Genomic DNA, 21,805 nt, shown 5'->3' with positions numbered 1-21,805 from the left:
TAAGCTGAAACTCTTCCTTTTGTAAACAAACTCACATTGCTAAATGGCTGGTTTTGAATTTAGAGAATAAGTTTTTTTGAAAGTTTATGAGCTGTTTTCCTCTGTCTTTCAGATTTAATGTGATTTATTGCAAACATTATATTGGTATATTTAGGCAAGTACAAAAACTCATTTATTTGTAGAATGTTAAAAGAAACTAGTTCAAATGACAGGCTCGTTTCATTGTAAAGAATATGACTTTCACTTTGGTTTATCTGTGCATTATGTTTTTAAAATATGGTTTATTGAATAAAACACAATTGGCTTGGTTACACAGCACTCTAAACCAAGTCTAGAGAAGCCACCTTATGGCTTAGCATGATGTATGAACCTTGTCGTACATAAATATATGCATTTGCAAAAAGCAATTTAAAACATGTTCTGCCACTATAACCTTTAACAGCTTTTAATAATACTGCCACATGTTGTGTGTTAATTGCTCTTAGGGGCTGTGATTACATTTTGAGAATTCCAAGTCAATAATACATTTACATTTCAATACTTTGTTGTTATAAAGCACCTTTGGTTGAATATAAGCAGAAACCATGATACGTTTCTCCTGCTATAGGCAAAAAAATCTTGTGAAGAAAGCACACAGTTGTCTTTGTTAAAATTCACATTCCAGAAAGAAGGCAATGTTCACAGTCAGGATTAAGTGATAAATCATCCCCATGCACTAAAACTTGCAATGTGTAACTTTTCTGTTTCTTAGCTCGTTCTCTGGAGTGACATTGTATGTTGCCTAGTCTTCTATCTCCTGAAGCATGTGGTTGCCTGTCTTTTGCCAATCAAGTTTTTTCACTAGTCTCCATCCTTTATGTCCCAAGCTGATTCTAATAATCTGCAGAAAGTGTTGCCCTGTGGATAGTATGACCATCATGACCTCTGTTCCCTAGAGGCGCTACTTATTTCTGATAGGAAAGGCCTACTTCATTTATAATCTTCATTTCTCCCTGATTCCCACTTTAGCCATATTGGGACTTCCTTGTGTGAATTTATTCAGCCCTTGCTTATTACTCATTATTATATGAGTAGTTTATTATTTATGGTTTATAGCATAGTACAATGGTTCTCAAGCTTTTGGTATCTTTGGTATCTTTCAAGGAAGTTTTCCAAATCCTCACATTTGTTCCCTAAATGTGTGTGCATTTGGTGCCTATTTTCACTCATTTTAATATCATTCATTGGGGAACTTTTACAGACCGCTCTGCAAACCCCTTAAAGACTGGGTATTAAACTCATTCGCACCACATGACGTATCGCAATGTTTTTTGCCTTTGCGGAGCCAGGGTGGGCGTGGCCTGCATGTGATGCATCCGGCCCATGGGCCGCCAGTTTGACACCCCTGCCTTAAAGCCTCATTTTGCACTCTGGGTGTGTTGTCACCCCGATTAGAAACATCTAGCTAAGCGGACTGTGCAGTTTCCAACAATTATTTAATGAACAATGTCTAAACAAATCCTCTCTGAAACTTGAATGTATGACATTGTCAACTCCTGCATTGTCCATAGTTTCTGAAACAGTGTGGTTCTAACATAGGAAAATTATCATAGTAGAAAGAGTCCTCTGATTTGGAACTGTTCCGCTCTAATGGAATCGATCATGACATTGTGGTTTCCTTGAGTTGCATTAAGAGAATTGCATTTACAACACCCAGGGGGATTTCTTTAATAAACAAATTTCTTTAATTGGCGTGTTTAGAACTATGCGCATGACAAAATAACCACAATCATGTTCATTCTACTAGTTTGTTTGGTTTGAAATGAACATTGCAAAGTAAGGATCTTTGAATTCAGATTAGCGGGCCATGGTGACACAGCATTTGATTCTACTCCATCTATGTTCAGAACATCGTATTGGGTTTAATAAATTATTACTGCAATAGCACTTTAGCTCTGGAGTTTCAAAATGATCCATTCTCTCCAAATGCCATTTAAAAATATATCAAGCTGTTAGGAGTCATCTCATGCAACACTTCATGTAAATGACACAAAGAACGGCCTTGAAGGCCAGTGGCAAGATCTGTTACCAAGGCAACGATCCGATAAGTGCAGCTTCAGTCCATTCCCCAAACCTAACTTAACCTAAATACCTCAGACAGGCCCTCCTTAATTCACCCGCAGATAAAGTGAAGGAGGAGGGAAACACATTCAGGCTTTCAGGATTCTCTTACGAGAGCTATTCTAATAAAAGTGGTTTTACACCTATATGGTATTGGTTTATTAGTTTAGTCTACTTTACAGGGTGACACTCAATTTGTATGCTGATGAAATGTTTTTCTATATTATCTGAGTCAGGAAAGGTTATGCAAACCCTGGACTGGAATCTGAACATTGTAATGGATTGGAGGAACATCATAAACTGAGACCGGATCCCAGTAAGATAGAGACAAAGGCAATTCCCTGGTGCAGGGATTTGGGAGTTTCAGATGAAGTTTCGTTTGAAGGAGCAGACGCAAGACCAAAGATGTTCCTATATCCAACATTATTTATGGAAGTACAAACAGTTACTTTTTCTGCCTCTAGTTGGTTTTCCACCTGGAGCTATGGGGATAGCCAATGTAGTACAGCAGTTAAGGTATTTGCCTTTAAGGATTTCACATATCCAGTGAGAGATTATTCCATGAGGGCTTTCCCAAGACCAAAATCCTTCGACTCTTCTTCATTTCAGATAGAAGATATGGCATCACTTTATTTGTATCTGTTCACTTAAGTATTTAGCTCATTTCCTTTTCTGGTATAGTGCTGGATTTGAGTTGGAGGGGGTTAATTTTTTTTTTAATAAAATTGTCCAATTCAGTTCAGTTGTATATTACTCTTCATTGTTCTCTCACCTTTAAGAGATTTTTCTCTGATATTAGAGGTATTTTGAATTAATAAAAATAAATGAATTGTAAACCATAGTAGAAATTGTTCCTAAATTATTCTAAGCTTACCTCTTTCAAAGCCCTGGTGACGCAGTGATCAAAATGTAGTATTGCAGGCAAACTCTGCACACAGCCTGGAATTCGATCCTGATGGGGCTCAAGTTTGACTCAGCATTCCATCTTTCCAAGGTTGGTAAAATGAGGTCCCAGATTGTTGGGGGCAATATGCAAGTAATGCTTCTTCATTGTAAACTGCCCAGAGAATGCTATAAAGTGCTATAGGGTGATATATAAGTCTAACTGCTATTGCTATTGTTATATAGAATCAACATTTCCAATTTTTCCTAAACAATTATTGCTTTGGATCTAAAACCTTTGTTTTTTTTATATTGCTTAATATAAAGAGAATCATGTTTTGAGATGGGCAGCTATAGAAATCAAATAAAAAGTACAGTATTAATGTAATACTCTCCTTAATCGTTCAGAAAAAAAATCAGCAAAAAAAATACCTACTTATGAGGAACACAAATGTCATAATGATATAAACTGTTAATCAAATAATAATAACAACAACAACAACAACAACAACAACAACAACAACAACAACAATAATAATAATAATAATAATAATAATAATAATAATAATAATAATAAAGTTGGAAAGGACCTTGGAGGTCATCGAGTCCAACCCCCCTGCAAATTTATGAGTTTCCCATCTATCCCCTCGTCCAAATCATTGATGAAGATGTTGAAGAGCACTGGGCCCAGAACAGAGCCCTGGGGCACTCCACTACACACTTCCCTCCATGTAGATGCGGTTCCATGCTGAGTATGGCTGGTCAGCCAGCTACGGATCCATCTGGTGGTGATGCTGTCTAACCCACATTTTTCTATCTTATCGAGTAGTAGGTTGTGATCTACTTTATCAAATGCCTTACTGAAGTCCAAGTAAATTATATCCACAGCATTCCTCTGATCCACTAATTTTGTCACTTGGTCAAAGAATGCAATAAGGTTTGTCTGGCATGATCTGTTTTTGACAAACCCATGTNTCTATCTTATCGAGTAGTAGGTTGTGATCTACTTTATCAAATGCCTTACTGAAGTCCAAGTAAATTATATCCACAGCATTCCTCTGATCCACTAATTTTGTCACTTGGTCAAAGAATGCAATAAGGTTTGTCTGGCATGATCTGTTTTTGACAAACCCATGTTGGCTTTTAGTAGTGATTTTGTTTGCCTCTAGGTGTTTGCTGATTCGTTGTTTGATTATCTTTTCCAGAATCTTCCCAGGTATTGAGGTCAGGCTGATAGGTCTGTGATTTTCTGGATCCATTTTTTTCCCTTTTTTGAAGATGGGAACTACATCAGCTCTTTTCCAGTCTGTAGTTCCCCAGTGCTCCAGGATCTTTGAAAAATATAGTTCAGTGGTTCCAAGATCATATCTGCCAGTTCCTTGAGAACCTTGGGGTGTAATCCATCTGGTCTTGGTGATTTGAACTCATCTAGGCTGGACAGGTGCTCACTTACCATTTTCTTGCCTATCTTAACTTGTGTTTCTATTCTGTTTTTTATGGCACTATTTTTGATAGGTTGGTCTGTTTTTCCCCTTTGTGTAAAGACAGATGCAAAAAATGAGTTAAATAGTTCTGCTTTCTCCCTGTTGCTTGTCACTTTGTTGCCACTTTCACCCACTAATGGACCAATCATTTATTTAAGATTCCCTGATACTTTTCAATACATCTAATATAAGCAGAGAAAAGTGCCCTTCTTTACGTCAGAGCTTCTTTAGCATAGCAGTTATTATGCTTTGGAATGGAAGAGAAAACAAATAATCATGAAAGGGCTATTGCTTCCTTTAAATACAAATGATTGCCCCAAATCTGTAAACCTTCCTCAATTTATTATAGAAAGTTTTGTTTTTCTAAATCTAAGCCAGTGTATCAATTAGTTCCATTTTCCTTTCACTGACAATGCTTGAAAAATGCAAATTCAATTGGAAACTGCCAAAATTCACTAAGCAGATGGTGATAAATTACATTGCTAACCTCCTCCTTGCTCCCAATAATGTAAAATGCATCACTGCTTCTTGTGAAAGAAGGATGTTTTGTTTTTAGTAAAGCAGAGGGCACCTGCAATAAAGCAACATAAACGTCACCGTTTCACATTGCTATCTTTCTGATGGCATCTACCCAAGGGTTCTTAAAGTACTCAGATGTCAAACTGTCCCATATTATGAAACTCAAACCAGGCTCCTGGTGTTGAAGACACTGGGAGATAGCCAATGTGACACCGATTTTTCAAAATGAGATCTGGGGGGAAATTATAGGCTAGTAAATTTTACATTTTTCCAGGGAAATTGGCGGAAACAAACCAAGAAAAATAAGCACATTAGAGGAACATGTCTTTTGAAAAAAATCAGCAAGGATTCTGCAAAAGTAAATCATGCCATCCTGCTAGAGGTGTTTTTTTTTTAAGAATCTAAAAGAAAATGGATTGAAGCAATCCTGCTAATACTATAAACCTGGACATTCGAACAACAACAACACCCAAAAAGCCCTAGATAAAGTTCAAAGTTTCTTGCCTAAAACTGAGCACTTATGTCACAAGAAGACCTAGTCCTTTATGAATAACCATGCTGTATGCACTTTCTGTTTGACTTTGGTTTAATCTGGTACTGTGGCTGGCAATCATTTTTGTGGAAAAAAAACTTGTTTTAGTCTTAGGTAGTTTTCTTGTCAGGTTGTTTCTCTTGTTTTTGTTTTTAAATGCGGAGAATTTTATTTTTTAAAAAAAATCTGTATGTTTTGCACTGTACTCCCACCTAGAAAAGGTGATTGATCAGATACCAGCATTTATATTTATTTACATCAGACCAGACTCCAGTCTCACTTTCATGAAAAAATACATTAGCAAGATTACATTCAATATAGCCTCTCTCTAACTCATGTCTCTAACATTGTGCTTAGTAGTGTTCAAATGCTGTTTCCCTCCACCTCCACCCCCACCCCAGACACTTCTATAATCACAGACTTTTCTTCTGGCTTTGATCTATTTAACTTTAGCAGCTCCTTGAAAATTCTGAAGATATTTGTGGCAAGGAAATCATGTTCATATTCCCCTCCAGGTTTCAGCTTCTGGTCTGCAACATTTTGGAAGCACAGCCATTATAATTGTGGTCGACCTCTCTGGGTTTCGCTGGCAGACATGTTATTTTTTGCAGGCAGAGGCACAGCGAATCTAGCTCAAGTTAATTCATGGCCTACAAAAGTCTCTAGTTATTTTATTAATAAGTTAAATTAACCTTAATAAGTGTTGAGGTTAGGCAAATTTCCACTTATTTTACAGGGTTATTGTCTTATCTACCTACAATTTATTTTTTACAATTTAGAAACCGCCAACTCCAGATGAGTCTAGGAAATGTAACAATGTTTAAGACTTGTGGAGGGAGGATGCCTCAAAGGAGGTCTTGATTCTTGACAAGATTTGAGGGAGGCCAGGTTGAGGGGAGCAATGCCAAAACAGTTTTCTTGGCAAGATTTTCAGAAGTGTTTTGCCCTTGTGTTCTTCATAGGGCTGAGAGAGAACGACTGGACCAAGGCTACTAGATCAAAAATTACCAGGCTGGTCTCTATGTCTAAGATAGGACTAGAACTCACAATCTCCTAGTTTCTAGATTGATGCCTTAACCATAGCAAATGTACAATTTAAAAAAAAACCTCCAGATCATAAGCATCCGGAAGCAAACTAACTGTAAAATATTCTATAGAGGATCAACCATCACTTTGTCCCAATGCCTGGAAGATCAGCCAAATTTCCAGTGATTTTCGGATCCGTATCTGGGTGGCGAGCCATATGGAACTTAGGCAACAGAAACAGTGATCCAGAGAGTGCAAGGTGGAATTACCATTTTTCCTGCATTTCCTGCCAAATTCATTACCAACATGTATTCCACAATTAGGGATATAAAAGAAATGCACTAGTGATTTCTGTGGGAGCAGATTTGGGGGGATCCAGTGTAGTGTGGCCCAGACAGTATGGTTGAATTGAGTCTGCTAGGTCTATCCAATTAGCATCCTATTTGTGTATAAAGGTTTTGTCTGGAAGAGACATCTTGAGGTAAAAGATTGCCCACTCAGTCCATGAGGAAACAATTCAGCATTATGGACTGAACAAAGTTAGGTAGGATAATGTGACATGACCTGCCCACATTAGCATTTGTAATATTAATATTTTATTGATTAGCCATAAGGTCATGTCAGACTATAAAATACAGTGCAACAATAAGCCAGTTTGATCTAGTGATTCAGGCTAGAAACTGGGAGACTGGAGTTTCAGTTCCATCTTAGCCATGAAAGGAAGCTGGGTGGCTTTGGGCCAATCATCAGGAGACTGGGAGTTTTAGTGCCGCCTTAGGCATGGTTGTTGTTATGAGGAAAATAGGAAGAGGGACCACTAGGTTTGTTCGACATCTTGAGTTATTTATAAAGATAATAAAAGCAGAATATAAATAAAATAAATATGAAAAAATAAATAGAATAAAATACAGTCAAAGGCAGAACTAACAGGAAAATTAATATTTTCCAAGGCGCCTGAAGGCAGGACAAGAAGCAACGGATGGAAACTAACCAAGCAGAGAAGTAACCTAGAACTAAGGAGAAACTTCCTGACAGTTAGAACAATTAACCAGTGGAACAACCTGCCTCCAGAAGTTGTGAATGCTCCAACACTGGAAGTTTTTAAGAAGAGACTGGACAGCCATTTGTCTGAAATAATATAGGGTTTCCTGCCTGAGCAGGGAGTTGGACTAGATGACCTCCAAGATCCCTTCCAACTTTTTATTATTATTATTATTATTATTATTATTATTAGTAGTAGTAGTAGTAGTAGTAGTAGTAGTAGTAGTAGTAGTAGTAGTAGTAGTAGTAGAATCCTCAGTGGTTTTCCTACAAAGAAGGACAATTGTTATTGCAACACTTTGCAATTTTCTGTTCAGAATAGGAACTCCTAAGCAGAAAAAAGATTTCAAAATATTTAAGGCTTACATTTTGGCAGTATAGATTGACTCACCAACAGGGATATGAAACACTCTGGCTTTCTTAGCCCTTATACTTGCTTGCTTGATCAAGGCTAATCCTGCAACATATAATAAAACTCTTTGCTGAAGAAGCATTAAAAGCCAGCACTGGGAAGGGGTTTGTGTGTGCCTGAATTAAATCCCTGAGCAAACCTCCTAATAAAAGGTTGTCTTGGCTTGCAGTTCAGGAGGAATGTCTAAAAACAAATTGGAATGGGTAAGGAATGCCCTGAGCATTCCTCTTCCACCCAGCCTCATTGATTGATGGGAAAAGCAAGCACCAGTTGATCTCCTTAATACCTTGTGGGGTGGAATTTGTCAAGTGTAGGCGGGTGCTGCAAGGGCCGGATTCAGCCACCTCTCGAGTCTGCTTCAGCATCAAAACCTCAGTGTATGTCTTTTCTTACATATCAGTCTAAAATCTATTGCATTTTCCTAATTAAATGTTATCATTCACTTTGTAGGGGAAAATAATCTTTTAAATATTTCATTGGTTGACTACTGTAGTAATATAAAAGTAGAATAACATTTAATTGTTAAGGTATCAGTCTAGAAAGCAGGACTCCATCAGTTTTGGTCCACTTTAGGCATGAAAGCCAGCTGGGTGACTCTGGGCCAATCACCAGCAGATTGTGAGTTCTAATCCCGCCTTAGGCATGAAAGTCGTCTTAGTGACTCTTGACCAGTCCTTCTCTCTCAACCCAACCTGCCTGACAGGGTGGTTGTTGAGGGGAAAATAGGAGGAAGAAGAAATATTAGGTATGTTTGCCACCTTGACTTACTTATAAAGTAATGAAACTGGATTTAAAATATAAATAAACGCTAAACAAGCCTCTCCTTAATTTGGTGCAAACACAAAAGTATCCTTCTTGAATAAAATGGTCTTCTGGTGATCAATCAAATAAAAGTTCTAATTGATTAATCTACTAGTTAAATCATTTATGTTGGAAGAGCTGTTTGACTTGAGATTTCCAGGTATGATTCCCCAGCCTTACTCAAGAAATAAAGTTCATCAGACTTTGGCTATGAGAGAAATAATTATAGTGTGAATTTTGTCCATGTAGTTAACCCACAATGCTAATAAAACAGTGTCTGTATTAGTTTTCAGGACTTGGTCAAAAAGATAATCGAAGTATAATAAGTTTATTCTACGTGGCCTGTTCATGGCTGTGTGCACACAAACCAGATGCTTTATAGCACTTGGCGGCAGCCATAAAATAGCCCACGCAATCTGCAGTCATGCAACAAAGCTGTTATCAGATAACCTTGTATATCTGGAAAAAGTGAAGAGAAAAGCCAGAAGGCAAAGATCGCATCCAATCTCAGCAAGAGGCACGAGAACAAACTCTTTTGTTTTCTCAAAGACAAAGGACTTTACTTGGATTTTCCGTGACCAAGAGGCTATCAACAATAACCAATGTTCAAGGGAAATAAACAATAACCATGAGAGTTATGGGGTCATCCAGTAGTCTGGCGGGCAGTTTGAAAGACAAAAAAATATATCCTTAATTTTATATTGTATTTCTTGAACTGGTATATTAGCTGATCTAGTAATTCTTGTCAATGCAGTCAAATGATTGTGGGATGCTGCAAACAGTTGTAAATGCATCTGTGTTGCTAAGCGCCCAAAATTCAGTCAAATGACTCAGAAAGGCTACTTTCATTGGAACTTCGAGTTAGGGTGACAAGTCCCCTTTTTCAGGATGCTCATAATTTCGAACATTCACTATGTCAGCAGTCCCCGACCTTTGTGGCTTGGCAGCCTGGCGGGGGGGGGAGGGGGGAGAGGGGAAACAGGCCGTTCAAGTGGCAGGCCAGAGCGTCCGTGCAGCTCTTGTGTGAGTGGGAGGCTGGTGCACATCCATGAATGCAGTTCAACTTGCACAAGCTGAGCTGGGTGCGTATGTACATATGTGCCAGGCCACCGCTCATGCAAGTTGAGCTGTGCACATGCATGTGTGTGCTGCGCCGCCACTCGCGTGGCCTGGTTGTGAATAAGCCATGGCCTGGGGGTTGGACTATGTGATCATAAATCAGGAACTACCTGTGGGCTACAGTAACAGAAACTTGAAATGCTGACATTATACCTCCCTCCCTCTTATACCAGTAACAATATGCAAGTAGTCCTTGACTTACAACCACAATTGAGCCCCAAATTTCTGTTGATAAGCAAGACAGTTGTTAAGTGAGTTTTGTTGCTTTCTTGCCATAGTTGTTAAGTAAATCACTGTGGTTGTTAAGCTAGTAACACGGTTGTGAAGTGACTCTGGCTTCCCATTGACTTTGCTTGTGGAAAGGTCGCAAAAATTGGTCACATGACCCCGGGACACTGCATCTGTCATGAGTCAGTTGCCAAGCATCCAAATTTTTATCAGATGACCATGGGGACGCTGCAACAGTCCTAAATATGAAAAATGGTCATGAGTACCTTTTTTCAGTGCCGTTGTAACTTCAAACGGTCATTAAATGAATTGTTATAAGTTGAGGGTTACATGTTTAAGTTTCTTTCTAAATTCTTTTCTTTTGGTAACTACTGCATTCCTTCCCAAAGATAATCTCTGTGGTTCTCTACAGTTGCATATTAAAGCAGAGTCACCAGAATCATATGACACCTACAATTAAAATTTTATTTTATTTATGTTTTTAGTGTGTTCTACCGGTCTGATTTTATGATGGAAAACACCGAGAGTCGCTTGAAATTGTGGCAGTGTAAAAATGCAATCCATCCATCCACCCATCAGGCAGCAGGCAGGCAAGCAAGCAAGCGTAATTATCAGTCAGCATGGCCAGTTGTAGTAGTGAGAAAATGTCTTTAAGATGAAAAGAGATTATCTTTCCCTCAGGCCTGATAGCATCACTCAGCTCCATTAGATCTGAGATTAGAGAAGATCAAGGGTCAAACCTCCAGGTTTTACTCCCCATTGAGCAATTATGAATTCTGAGGCTTTCACAGAAATTGCTCTCAAATATTTGTATTTCGCTCTAAGTCTTTAGATATTGAAAATGCCAAGGCCAGGCATGGTAAGCTTTGCACTGACACGCAGCCGGTTCCGCGTTGTCTAAGTTGGCTGCCCAGACAGAGCGGTAACTTTCCAGCAGTTTTCAATAAAATACAGACGTTTATGGTATAATGGAGGATTTTGGGAAGCTGGTATAATATTCTTGTGACTGAAGCACCCTCTTGAACTGTGCAAGTTGCAGCTTTGATGACTCAGCAGGGAGTTTCCTTAGCTAGATATAGTCATGCCATAAACAGGTTTACCACTGTCTTGGGTGGGTGTGGCATTACAAAAGCTTTTCTTGGCTTGGAACAGGGTGGACTTGCAGTTGCAAGGAAAGCAGTTTTCTATATTTCTCTTGTTTGGTGCGAGAGAGACTTGCTGGAATGTTTTGCAAAAATACCTTCTACTTTTGAAGCGCAAACATTGAATTACATCTCTTGAGGAGCGTCTTTTAACAATGCCTATTTCACTGTTGGTCATACGAAATGAGGATGCAAATGGATTTTATTTGTAAGTTTATGGCTGTCCTCTATTTATCAGAAAACAATCTATATTTATTCCTGACTACCATAAAAGTTGGGGGGGGGGGTAAGAAGGAAGAGGGAGGGATTGAAACTCTGGACAATGATTCCTTGTATTACCAACCCAAAATTGTCAATTCTCTTCCCAATACACGTCTCCTATTTTGAGTGTCTCTATATGCATGTTTGCATATACACTTCCTAGAAGCCATATTTTAAGCATCAGGAAGAGGAAGTAACACTTCCTCTTTCAGACTGAATTTAGATACCATAAAATAAGTTCTTCATTTATAAACTTGGCCCCTCCTGTACCTAAACGATTCTCTTATGCACTAGTTAATGCTCTATATATGTTATATAGAGGTACACGCCATTGCACACACATAACTGTAGTTCCTTTGCTTCTTGTGAAAGTAACTGACAAGGAAAACTGCAACCATAACAAAAAAAACCTTACCCAGATTCCTCTGCCTTTCTCTGACCGGAATTTCTGATGGTCTATAGTTGCGGCTCACTATGCAGAGCATAGTGTAGAACAGTGTTAACACTAAATATATGGATTGCGCTCCTATTGTTTTATATGGGAAGCCTATTTATTCAGGGTGGCATATCCATCAGAATTGGGTGGCCGATAAATTTTAAACAAATAAATGTAGAGATCTTATTGTTTTGTGGGCTCACGTCATTTCCTAGACGTTTCTTTGCAACAGGCATATTTTCACATCAGAAGCATTTCAGAAAAACAAAACGTTCTGCCGTTCTTTTATTTACCATGTTTGTTTCAAGTGGATGTTCAGGTGAATCTCACAAGAGATTAAGTGCTCCTTGGTACAATCCCTGCAAAATCTCTACATAGGTATTTGCAGCGACGAGCAGGATCAGGCATTTTTCCGCTGATAAGAGGCATTATTTCAGTGGAATAAGCAATGCCCTGGGCACTCCACTGTCTTCCTTTAGAGCAGGGGTAGTCAACCTTGGCTCTTTTATGACTCGTGGACTTCAACTCCCAGAATTCCTGAGCCAGCACAGCTGGCTCAGGAATTCTGGGAGTTGAAGTCCACGAGTCATAAAAGAGCCAAGGTTGACTACCCCTGCTTTAGAGGGGGAGGTTTTAGTGTCATTTTCAGATCCTTATGAAGTTAGGCTGAGGCAAATGATATCCCTGTAATCGTGAAAAACAGTTGTAAGTCACTGTTTTCAGTGCCCTTGTAACTTTCAACGGTCACTAAACAAACTGTTGTAAGTCGAAGACTACCTGTAAAGAGATTTCTGGGAAGAGAGGTGTCAAGAACACAGAACGTTCATGCGTGTATCTATTTTTTCCTAAGAGCATTTCTGACTTGGAGGTTGAATGTAAAGCCTGGCTCACTCAAGAAGCTGATATTTGGCCTTACACTCTACATCATGGTTTCTGAAGCTAGCAGGCGTATTCTTGAGCCTGTGAGTCAGGAAAGATGCTGAATCAGATGAAAAGCAACTGGCTTCATTAACCTTTTATCCTCGCCTAGGGAGTTCTGACAATGGAATAATAAAACAGAGCTCTGTGTGCATGCAATTAAGTTATGCCTGCAAATACTCGTGCCTTGGTGAAAAATGTTTCTTAGGCAGCAATAACTATTGGCAGAGTGGTCTAATCTCGGAATATCAAGCATCTGTGGAAGCCAGCAGATACAACTGTTATAAGGCATAAACAACTGGCTAACTATGCGACCAACCATAATGGCAGCATTATTAATACTCGTGGCGGGGAACTCCAAATCATTGTCATAAATCAAACAAATTCATTCACAGAACATCCTTATTCTCTCCTTCATAAAACAGTATAATTTGTGGGGAAGGGAATAACTTCTGCTACCAAATCCCAGTACTTTAACTTATTTATCTATTTACTATGATCTATTAATATGTCTAGGGCCTTCTAGAAATCTAATGGACTCCAGGTACTTGCAGAATGTAGTGTAAACATATAATATAAAAATCAGTATTGCTTAAAATTAGGTAATTGCTTAAAATAATAAAATGCAAACATTATTTTCCAAATATTCAAAACAGTGAATTAAAATGACTTAGTATGGTGACACTGGCTATAATTAAGAGCCCAAAGTTTTCTGAAAGTCATGATTTCACTTGCCAGGAGTATGGGACCCAAAATCAGCATAACACCATGTCCCCCAACTCCTAACCCTTGCAAAGGGTCCATAAGGTATTATGGTCTGCATCATCAAAAGCCACTGAAAGATCTAGGCCAGGGGTATCAAACTGCCGGCCGGTTGCATCATACAGAAGCCACGCCCACCCCAGCTCCGGCAATGCAAAAAAAGTCACGATACGTCATGACACGTCACGTGACGCGGCAAGTTTGACACCCGTGATCTAGGATAAAAAGGGTTGCACCTTTGCATCTTCTTCCTTCTCATCACAAAACAGCTGTAATTTGACTTCTGCTTTTTGCATTCATTTTTTTTTCCAAAGAAGGTAATGAAGCATTTTCACTTGGATTTCTTGGCATTTCATTTGTGGTTCTTTAACAGCTTTCCTACTCCTGTCCACTAAAATGATATGCTCTAATGGTATCCCAAATGAGGTAATTCAATCTGGTTTGGTTCTTGTTTTAGAAACAGAAAAGTCTCTTTTGGCATTTGAATCATTGTAAAATGAAAAAGAAAAATAAATCTTTTAAATTAATATAAAATTTATTAGGGGAATTTTGAATATAATGGAATCCCATGGGACATTGGCCCAGAAGATCAACAAGGGAATGGCTGGCAGCATACCATTTATTAAAAGAACCCTGGCTCTTTTTATCAGAAACTTATATGGTGATTTTTCTCCCATGTGTTTTTGAACTTCAGAGGAACTGTATCAATATTGGCATAGTACTGGATTAAATAAAATACTTTAATTTTAAAATATTTTAATGTAAATATGTAAGTTGTTAATCAATATGTAAATTGTTAAAAGCTCTGAGGTATTGAAGACCCTGTTTTTAATGCCTCAGTGCAAAAATGCAACATGCCATTTTAAAAATTAAGATTTTTTTTGTTTCAATTAACTCATCAGTGGACTTTGTGATTACAACCTCTGCTATAACTCTTCCATCTGCAAACATTTAAATGTGTAGGATTTACTCAGATATGAATACCACTGAACTTTACACTCATATTCATGGACACAGGAACATATAAAAACCTCAGGGGAGTTGAGATTATTACAGTAAAAACCAACCCTGTCCCACTTATGTTGCCAAAGCATCCAGCATTCTGGCTTAGCTTCTATCCTTAGAGGACTCTATAGTCACACACTTTAAATTAAAAGACTCATTTTCTAAAACACCTTATTTTTGCAAAGCCCAGTGATCATAAAATGGTGTCATTATAGAAGCAGAAAAAATTCTATGCTTGCGAGACCTTCTAAAATCAGGACTTTTTAAGAAGCTGATAGCAGCAATAACATCACTAGTTCATTAAGACAGAGGTCTTGGGTCATCCATTACAAGTGGCATACGTGTCTTATGACTATGGGATTGTAGAAGATAAAACAACTCTGCCTTTCATTACATAAAATATTTTACATAAACACGGAAAAGGCAACGAGAATAATTAAATATGTTGCACCATATCCAGATTTAATAAAACAATTGTCTAAGCCTAAGAATCTTGTTTGGAGATGAGCTGGAAGTTACTTCCTCTTTGCATGTGGATTTCTTTCCTAACTTCCTATTTTCCTAACACTAGTTTAGTGGTGATGTGTAAAATGACCAATTGTGCTTAACTTGTTTGAAACTTGAAAGCCATATTGTGAGGCATTAGAACAGACATGTCAAACTTGCAATGTCACGTGACGTCGTGCAATGTATCGGAGCTTTTTCGCCATTGCCGGCAATGGGTTGGGCATGGTTTCCCGATGACGCGTCTGGCCCACGGGTTGGCAGTTTGACACCCCTGCATTAGAAGTTATTAGTTCCCAAAGTGGCAACTATGGTTAGAGAGCATCAGGAAATAGGGAATATACATGAAAGAAGAGATAAAATGGCAAGGCCATGACAATTTTTTGAGCACCTGTCAGCATTTACATAAAATATTAAGGCATATTTTTAATGATTTATGGAAAAAGTCATGGTGGCTTGATTCATAAGATAAAACTAATCCATAATTGGTGAGTTTGCACATGGTGTACATGTGGTTGCTACTGAAAATTTGAGCTAAGTAGAGAATAATTCTGCACTTCCAATACAAAAAATAATATATTATGTACAATGTTACGTATTTCCTTTTGAGAAGGAAAAACTGAAAAGCAAATGTGATGAGTAACAAATGAGGATTTATTATGAAAAAGGGAGAGTTATTGTGAAATAAGTGGTCTTGTTATGACTGGAGTTCAAATATTTTCTTTGGCTTGTTATGTCATTTTTTTTATTTTTTCAAATACGCAGCATCGAAATGAATTTGAGCAAATCTCAAATTTAATGTACAAATACATAAAAACCCAATTCCAAAACTTCCATCCAGCCAATGTTTTGGAATGATTATTATATACATATATGGCAGTGCTCTGCAATAATATTACCGTTAAGCTTTATGAAAGCTGCCCATCAGTCTAATTTGTTAGATATTTACAACAATGAAGGGTTTTTAAAAGACCCCCCCTACCCAGGTTTCACTTGTTTTTATACAAAAAATTCCCAAACTTTTGCATAATTCCTCGAAACTTGTTTTCGTTTGGATGCAATGGGTGATATAAACCAGGATTGTAACTAAGCACCTGATTGCTCCTTCCATAATTATTATGGGTGATCTTGCTATTTCCCTCTGGCAAATGACCGCTGGCTTTGGTTGCGTTGCTCACTGGCTGAGCTGAGTTTTCCATGTTGCAGAATGGTTCAAAGCGACTGTAAACCCGCCTTTCGTTGAAGCGAGGCCTCATTAGCTCCTCGTGAGGCTTTGGGCTGGGCAGGCGAGAGCTTGGGCCACCCATCCTTTGCGGAGGGATTGCTGGAGGAGCAGGCACGGCTACTCGTTCACGAATTGCATTGGCACGCAACTCTCTGACATCTTGGTACTGAATTTGTTCTGTGTTAAATCTGGGGGCAGATGGGTCGCCAGGAGGCACTTCTAGCAGGATGCTTTCCAAGGGTTTCACAGTAGGACCTCTTTTAGCATTTTCATCAGATGGCGCTTTTGGAGGTTTGGGAGACTTTGGGGCCTTGGGAGACTTTGGGGCCTTGGGAGATTTCGGAGGCTTGGGAGATTTAGGCCCGATGGCAATATCTTCTTTACTCTTATGTAGGCTTCCTTGTGAATTTGAGGAGGAGGTTCTTTTCCTTCTTGGAGAACAATCCGTCTTTGTTTCAGAGGTTTTGGGCTTTTGATTTTCGTCACATTCTGATGTCAGAGTGTCAGAACTGCTACACATTCTATAAAAAGCAGGACTTTTGTTTTTGGACAAGTTTTCCTTCTTTTCTGGTGTAAGATTCAACAAAGATCTTAGTTTCTGTGATCCCTTTTTCAGGAAATTTGGGGAATTCTTATTTTCTTTCTTTGATGAGGCATCTTTATTAGGTTCTTCTTTGCTAGATTCAACTAGTGCAGCTAAAGAAACAACCTTGGCAGTAGGTGAGCCTTTTGGTTCGACTCCATGGTTTTTATCCTTATCCGACACATGATTTTCCACATTGTGTAAGCTTTTCAAGTTTTTACAGATATCCTCTAGAGGTGGCTTTGGATGCTTAAATCTATTCCTATTTAATGTACTGTAGACATAACTGGATGCCTCTTTGCTGTCTCCCTGACCCATAGTAGAATTTGAATGATCAAACATAGGAAAACTTCGCCTTTTCAATATATTTTCATTTTGATGATTCTTTTGAAATTCTCCTGGCTTGCTTCTGTTTAGAGATGAATACAGATAAGGAGGTTTCTCCTTAGCAACAGGTAGTGCTGCGCTTGGTTTTATATCTTCTGAAATCTGCAAGTTATGATTTTTTACTATATCAGGCTCCAGTGGGATGTTAGGGCTTGGTTCAGCTTTAGCGTCATCAGTTTCATCTTTCTGTTTAAGGATATGATTGGGGGTTGCCTTAGGTGTTTCACTGCCTTCTGAACCAATGATCGTTGAATTGGAAGAACTTGCACAGCTGTTTACTTCTTTCTGTTCTGGCAGTGTGGGCTTGAAAACAAATGAGGAGCGAAGCCGAGAATGGGCATAAAGGGCGTGCGCCTTGATATTATCTGCTGCATCATAACTCTCAGGCCTATCTCCTACCCCTGAACCGTTTGAATCCACAGGGAAATCTGACTGATCGTTTAAATATGACTCAATGCGCCAGTTACGTAGAAAAGATTTGGTGGTGCGCTCAAGGGTTGGCATTCTCTGCTGGAGAAAACGGATATGATTGTCAGTGCCATTGAAAGATCTCCGTACAATTGAGTTCCTGTCTGCAATATTGAGCTTTGGCTGTGGAAATCGGTCAGCTAAGCTCTGTTCTGGCACCTTGTGATTGGTATGGCTTCCGTGCAATGAAGACACAATACTGAGACTATCAGATGGTACTCTCCAAAGGTTGGATGGATTATTTGCTCGATTAGTTGTTCTATTGAGCATCAAATAAGGAGTCCTTTCTGGCTTCTCCCCTGCGTAACTGTGCCTTTTCCAATGTTCATTTACTTCATTGGGCTGATATTGCTGTATCCTATTCTGCATATGGAAACCCGGTGCAAATTGGGGTTTGTGAAGTAGATGGTTTCTAGGATTGAACTGGTCATTTTCATTTATTCCGTATCTAGCAGTACCTCGTGTCTTCAGAACGGTGGGATCAAAATTATGAACTTTGTCTTGCCACGCGGAAAAGTTATGCTGACTAGAAATGGAAGCTAAAGAAGAACGTGAGTGCTGGTAGGCTTCATTTTCCCAGAGGGCTCGGCAGCTATTGATTCTAACTAATTCTGGAGCAAATGAACTGGGAACAGAAGAACGGGCATACAGTGTCCTAAATTCTTCATCAAAGGATTCAACAAGCTGTCCTGTGATTATCTGGACCATACTGAGATTGGCTTTTTCAAATGACCACATAAAGCTGAAAGTAAAAAAAAAAAAAGATAATTAACCATTTAAATCAGGAATAGATAAAAACGTTTGTGATGTATTTGTGACATGGTTTTGTTTTGTAACTACTACATTCAGAAGTCAAAATCTCCAAAGGAAAGTTATGAAAGAACCCAAAAGAGCAATCTGAAAATCTCCCTGGGAAAATGATATTCCTGATAAAACAAGAGGCTAAAATATAGTTCAGATGTTAACATGAAAAAAATCATGTTGATAAAAATATGGAATGTACAATGGATATAATGATCATTCAGAGATAATATATTTCAAGTACTCTAAAGCAGGGCTTTTGAACCTTTTCACAGATTGTACCACTTTTAGGACATGTCAATATTTGAGTACCACCAGTGCTTAGCAACGTGTCAAAAACTTGATGACTAAAAAAAAAGGGGAGGGGATTTTGGGTTTTACTGATTTGATTCATTTGTTGTTATAGAAATGGCTATTTTATAATATTATGGAAAAGTAAAAAGGTTGAGGTTCAATGTTAATGCTTCCTTCTACTGCAACAGAGGAAGTCTGCTCTTTTTCCCTTCTCCCCCTCACTTTCCCCCCCTTTTTCCTCCCCACTGTGTCCTACTATTTGCTTTTGTATTTTTGTATTTTATTCTATAATCTAATAAAATTATTACAAACTGTAGAAAAAAAGGAAAAAAGTACCAGTTTTAATTTCTTCGGTGGCTGTTCCTTTGCTGAATCACTTTCCCTTTGCACTGACAAATGTATGATGAATTTATCCATGTTTATTAATATGCACCACTACCAGCTAGCTCAGGGGTCTTCAAACTTGGCACTTTTAAGACTTGTGGACTTCAACTCCCAGAATTCCTCAGCCATCATGGCTGGTGTTGAAGTCCACAGGTTTAAAGTTGCTAAGTTTGTAGACCCCTGAGCTAGCTGGCCGGCCCTTCTTCCTCTCTGACTTCTGAGCTCTTTCCACAGTGTAGTAAGAATGCATCCCCCCCAATCCCTTTCCTGTGACAGCTATATTGACTTTTAAATCCCTCAGATGCTACTGTGTCTCTGCCATATAGAAATGTTTCAAAAACAACAGCAAATTAAGAATGACAGATCTGAAAAAATACATGGCTCCCCATCTCTACCCAGAGTTAACAACATAAGAAAATACATTAAGAGCACAAAAACTAATATATATATAATAAATACCAAGATAAAAAACAATCTATAACAAATCAAACAACAACCTCACAACCCTCCTACTCAGGAACACATCTAGGTCTTCAATGCTTTTGAAAAGGCCAGCAATGTTGGGACCAATCTAAACTTGGGGGCATGATATTGATATAATGATAATTATATAACACTGACATAAACTTATTTCTCCTTTTAATGTTTTAATTATTCCCATTTGCACAAAGTATTATCAAAGGATCCTTGTATGGTATTACAAAAATAATAAATTCCTTTGAGCTGCATTATAGATGGAATAAATGTGCCTTTGGCTTTGAGCTAAGGCAATGGAAGGGATATAAAAGCAGCCTGGAAATACCTGGAACAATATTACATAGAAAGCTAAAACATGTTCAGTTTCAGAATGTGGGACATGGAACAATGGAATTAAATAACAGGAAGGTTTGTTTTTTACTGTTTTTCTTTTATCTTTTTATTCCTTTTCCTCATTAGACTAGGACAGTGATGGCGAATCTTTTAGAGACCGAGTGCCCAAATTGCGACCCAAAACCCGCTTATTTATCGCAAAGTGCCAGGGCTGCATCAGCATTGTGGTGCCCTCGGGGGGAGGGGGCGTGGCCCACTGGGTGGGTGTGGCTGCAGTGGTCACAGAAGACTGGGTGAGTGTGGCCGGGGCCAGTCCCTTGCCATCTCTGGGGCATCCCCGGGGGGCCAACGCCGCTTGCTCGCTCACTTCCTGCCCTGTCGCTTCTAAACGCCACATGCTCGCTACTCTGGCGAACTCTGCTGGGGCAACGGCGCACGTGCCCACAGAGAGGGCTCTGAGCGCCATAGGTTCGCCACCACTGGACTAGGATCCTGAGGGGGGACAGTTTCTCTTTGATTAATCTGTACAATCTTCTGGGAATCACTCTAAAGACCAGACTATAGTGAAAACACACACTCCTACCCCAGCAGGATGACTTTGGGCCAGTCCTTTCTCTCAGCCCTAAAAATAAGATAATGGCAAACTGCCTTCAAAAATGTTGCTAAAATAACTACAGGGACATGTCCAAGCAGTTGCCAGAGGTCAAGGCCAACTCAAAGGTACCATATATATTATTCATTTATAGTTTGCTCCTTATGTATATGAAGTTCCTTCTTCAAAATAGTTCCAGATGACAAGTACAGGATTAAACAAATAAACTGCGGACATCAAATGCTGAGCCACCATTAAAGAAAAATAGATAATGCACTTGATCAGTTCTGCCATTGGAAAGTAAAATATCCCAGGACAGCCACTCTGAACTTTCTAAACAATGCCCGCTAATTAGATTCACAGGTATTGTTATCATTTACCATCTATGAATTATCACCTATTAAACAGAAATATTACATTAGGCAAAAAGACTACTTGCCTTAAAATACACAGCAAACTTCATAGCTGTGTAAAAAAATTGAAATACGTGTGGCAAAACATGTCAGAATTTGATTTTAATTCTTCGGTCTCACACATACCCCCAACCGCCCTACCTCTTAAGGACAGAATGGGTATAGGCATATGGATGATACTACTAGATTGGGGTGAGAGGGTAAAAAGGGTAGGATTTGTGTTGTGACACTGCACTGCTAATTTCATCAATCTGACCTCCAACAGAAGAGGATATTTGTAGTTCAGAGTTGAACTGTGGGTCCTTGGTACTCTCTGAGCTTGGCTGTTTTCTTGAATTTCATTACCCAACTAGGTAACTTCCTCACTACTACTTCATCACCAACACTGACAGGGCAAGCCATCTGTATATAAACAGAGAGCAACATCCATTGCTTTCTAGCTCTGATGGTACTTGTTGGGTAATGAAACCTGTAAGAAAACAACCCAGTTCAGAGAGCACCAAGGAACTCACAATATGACTTCCCTTCCCTCCCCCAAGAAAAGCCAACGGTTCACTCATTACAGTCTTTAAGCCCTGAAACTTACATCCCAAATAAATCCTGTCCTTATCCTCAACATGCTACACTATTGCTTGGGTAGCTTTTAACTGACAGAAGTGGTATTATCCTCAAGCAG

At 38.8% G+C, this 21,805-nt stretch overlaps 1 protein-coding gene across 2 annotated transcripts in view; it reads right to left on the bottom strand.

Moving 5' to 3' along the window:
- Positions 1 to 15,815: 15,815 nt before the first annotated feature.
- The window catches only part of FAM83B (family with sequence similarity 83 member B), a 42,513-nt gene continuing 36,523 nt past the window's right edge, over positions 15,816 to 21,805 (bottom strand). For both annotated transcript variants that reach the window (XM_015826597.1, XM_015826603.1), the window contains exon 5: positions 15,816 to 18,577. In XM_015826597.1, the coding sequence (XP_015682083.1) occupies positions 16,162 to 18,577 (2,416 nt within the window). In that variant the 3' untranslated portion in view covers positions 15,816 to 16,161. The remainder of the gene's footprint in view (positions 18,578 to 21,805) is intronic.

This window comes from Protobothrops mucrosquamatus, unplaced genomic scaffold (genome assembly GCF_001527695.2).
Source record: "Protobothrops mucrosquamatus isolate PMUCROS unplaced genomic scaffold, P.Mucros_1.0 scaffold_210, whole genome shotgun sequence".
Classification (NCBI taxonomy): Eukaryota; Metazoa; Chordata; class Lepidosauria; order Squamata; family Viperidae; genus Protobothrops; species Protobothrops mucrosquamatus.
This window is presented reverse-complemented; position numbering and strand designations above follow the sequence as displayed.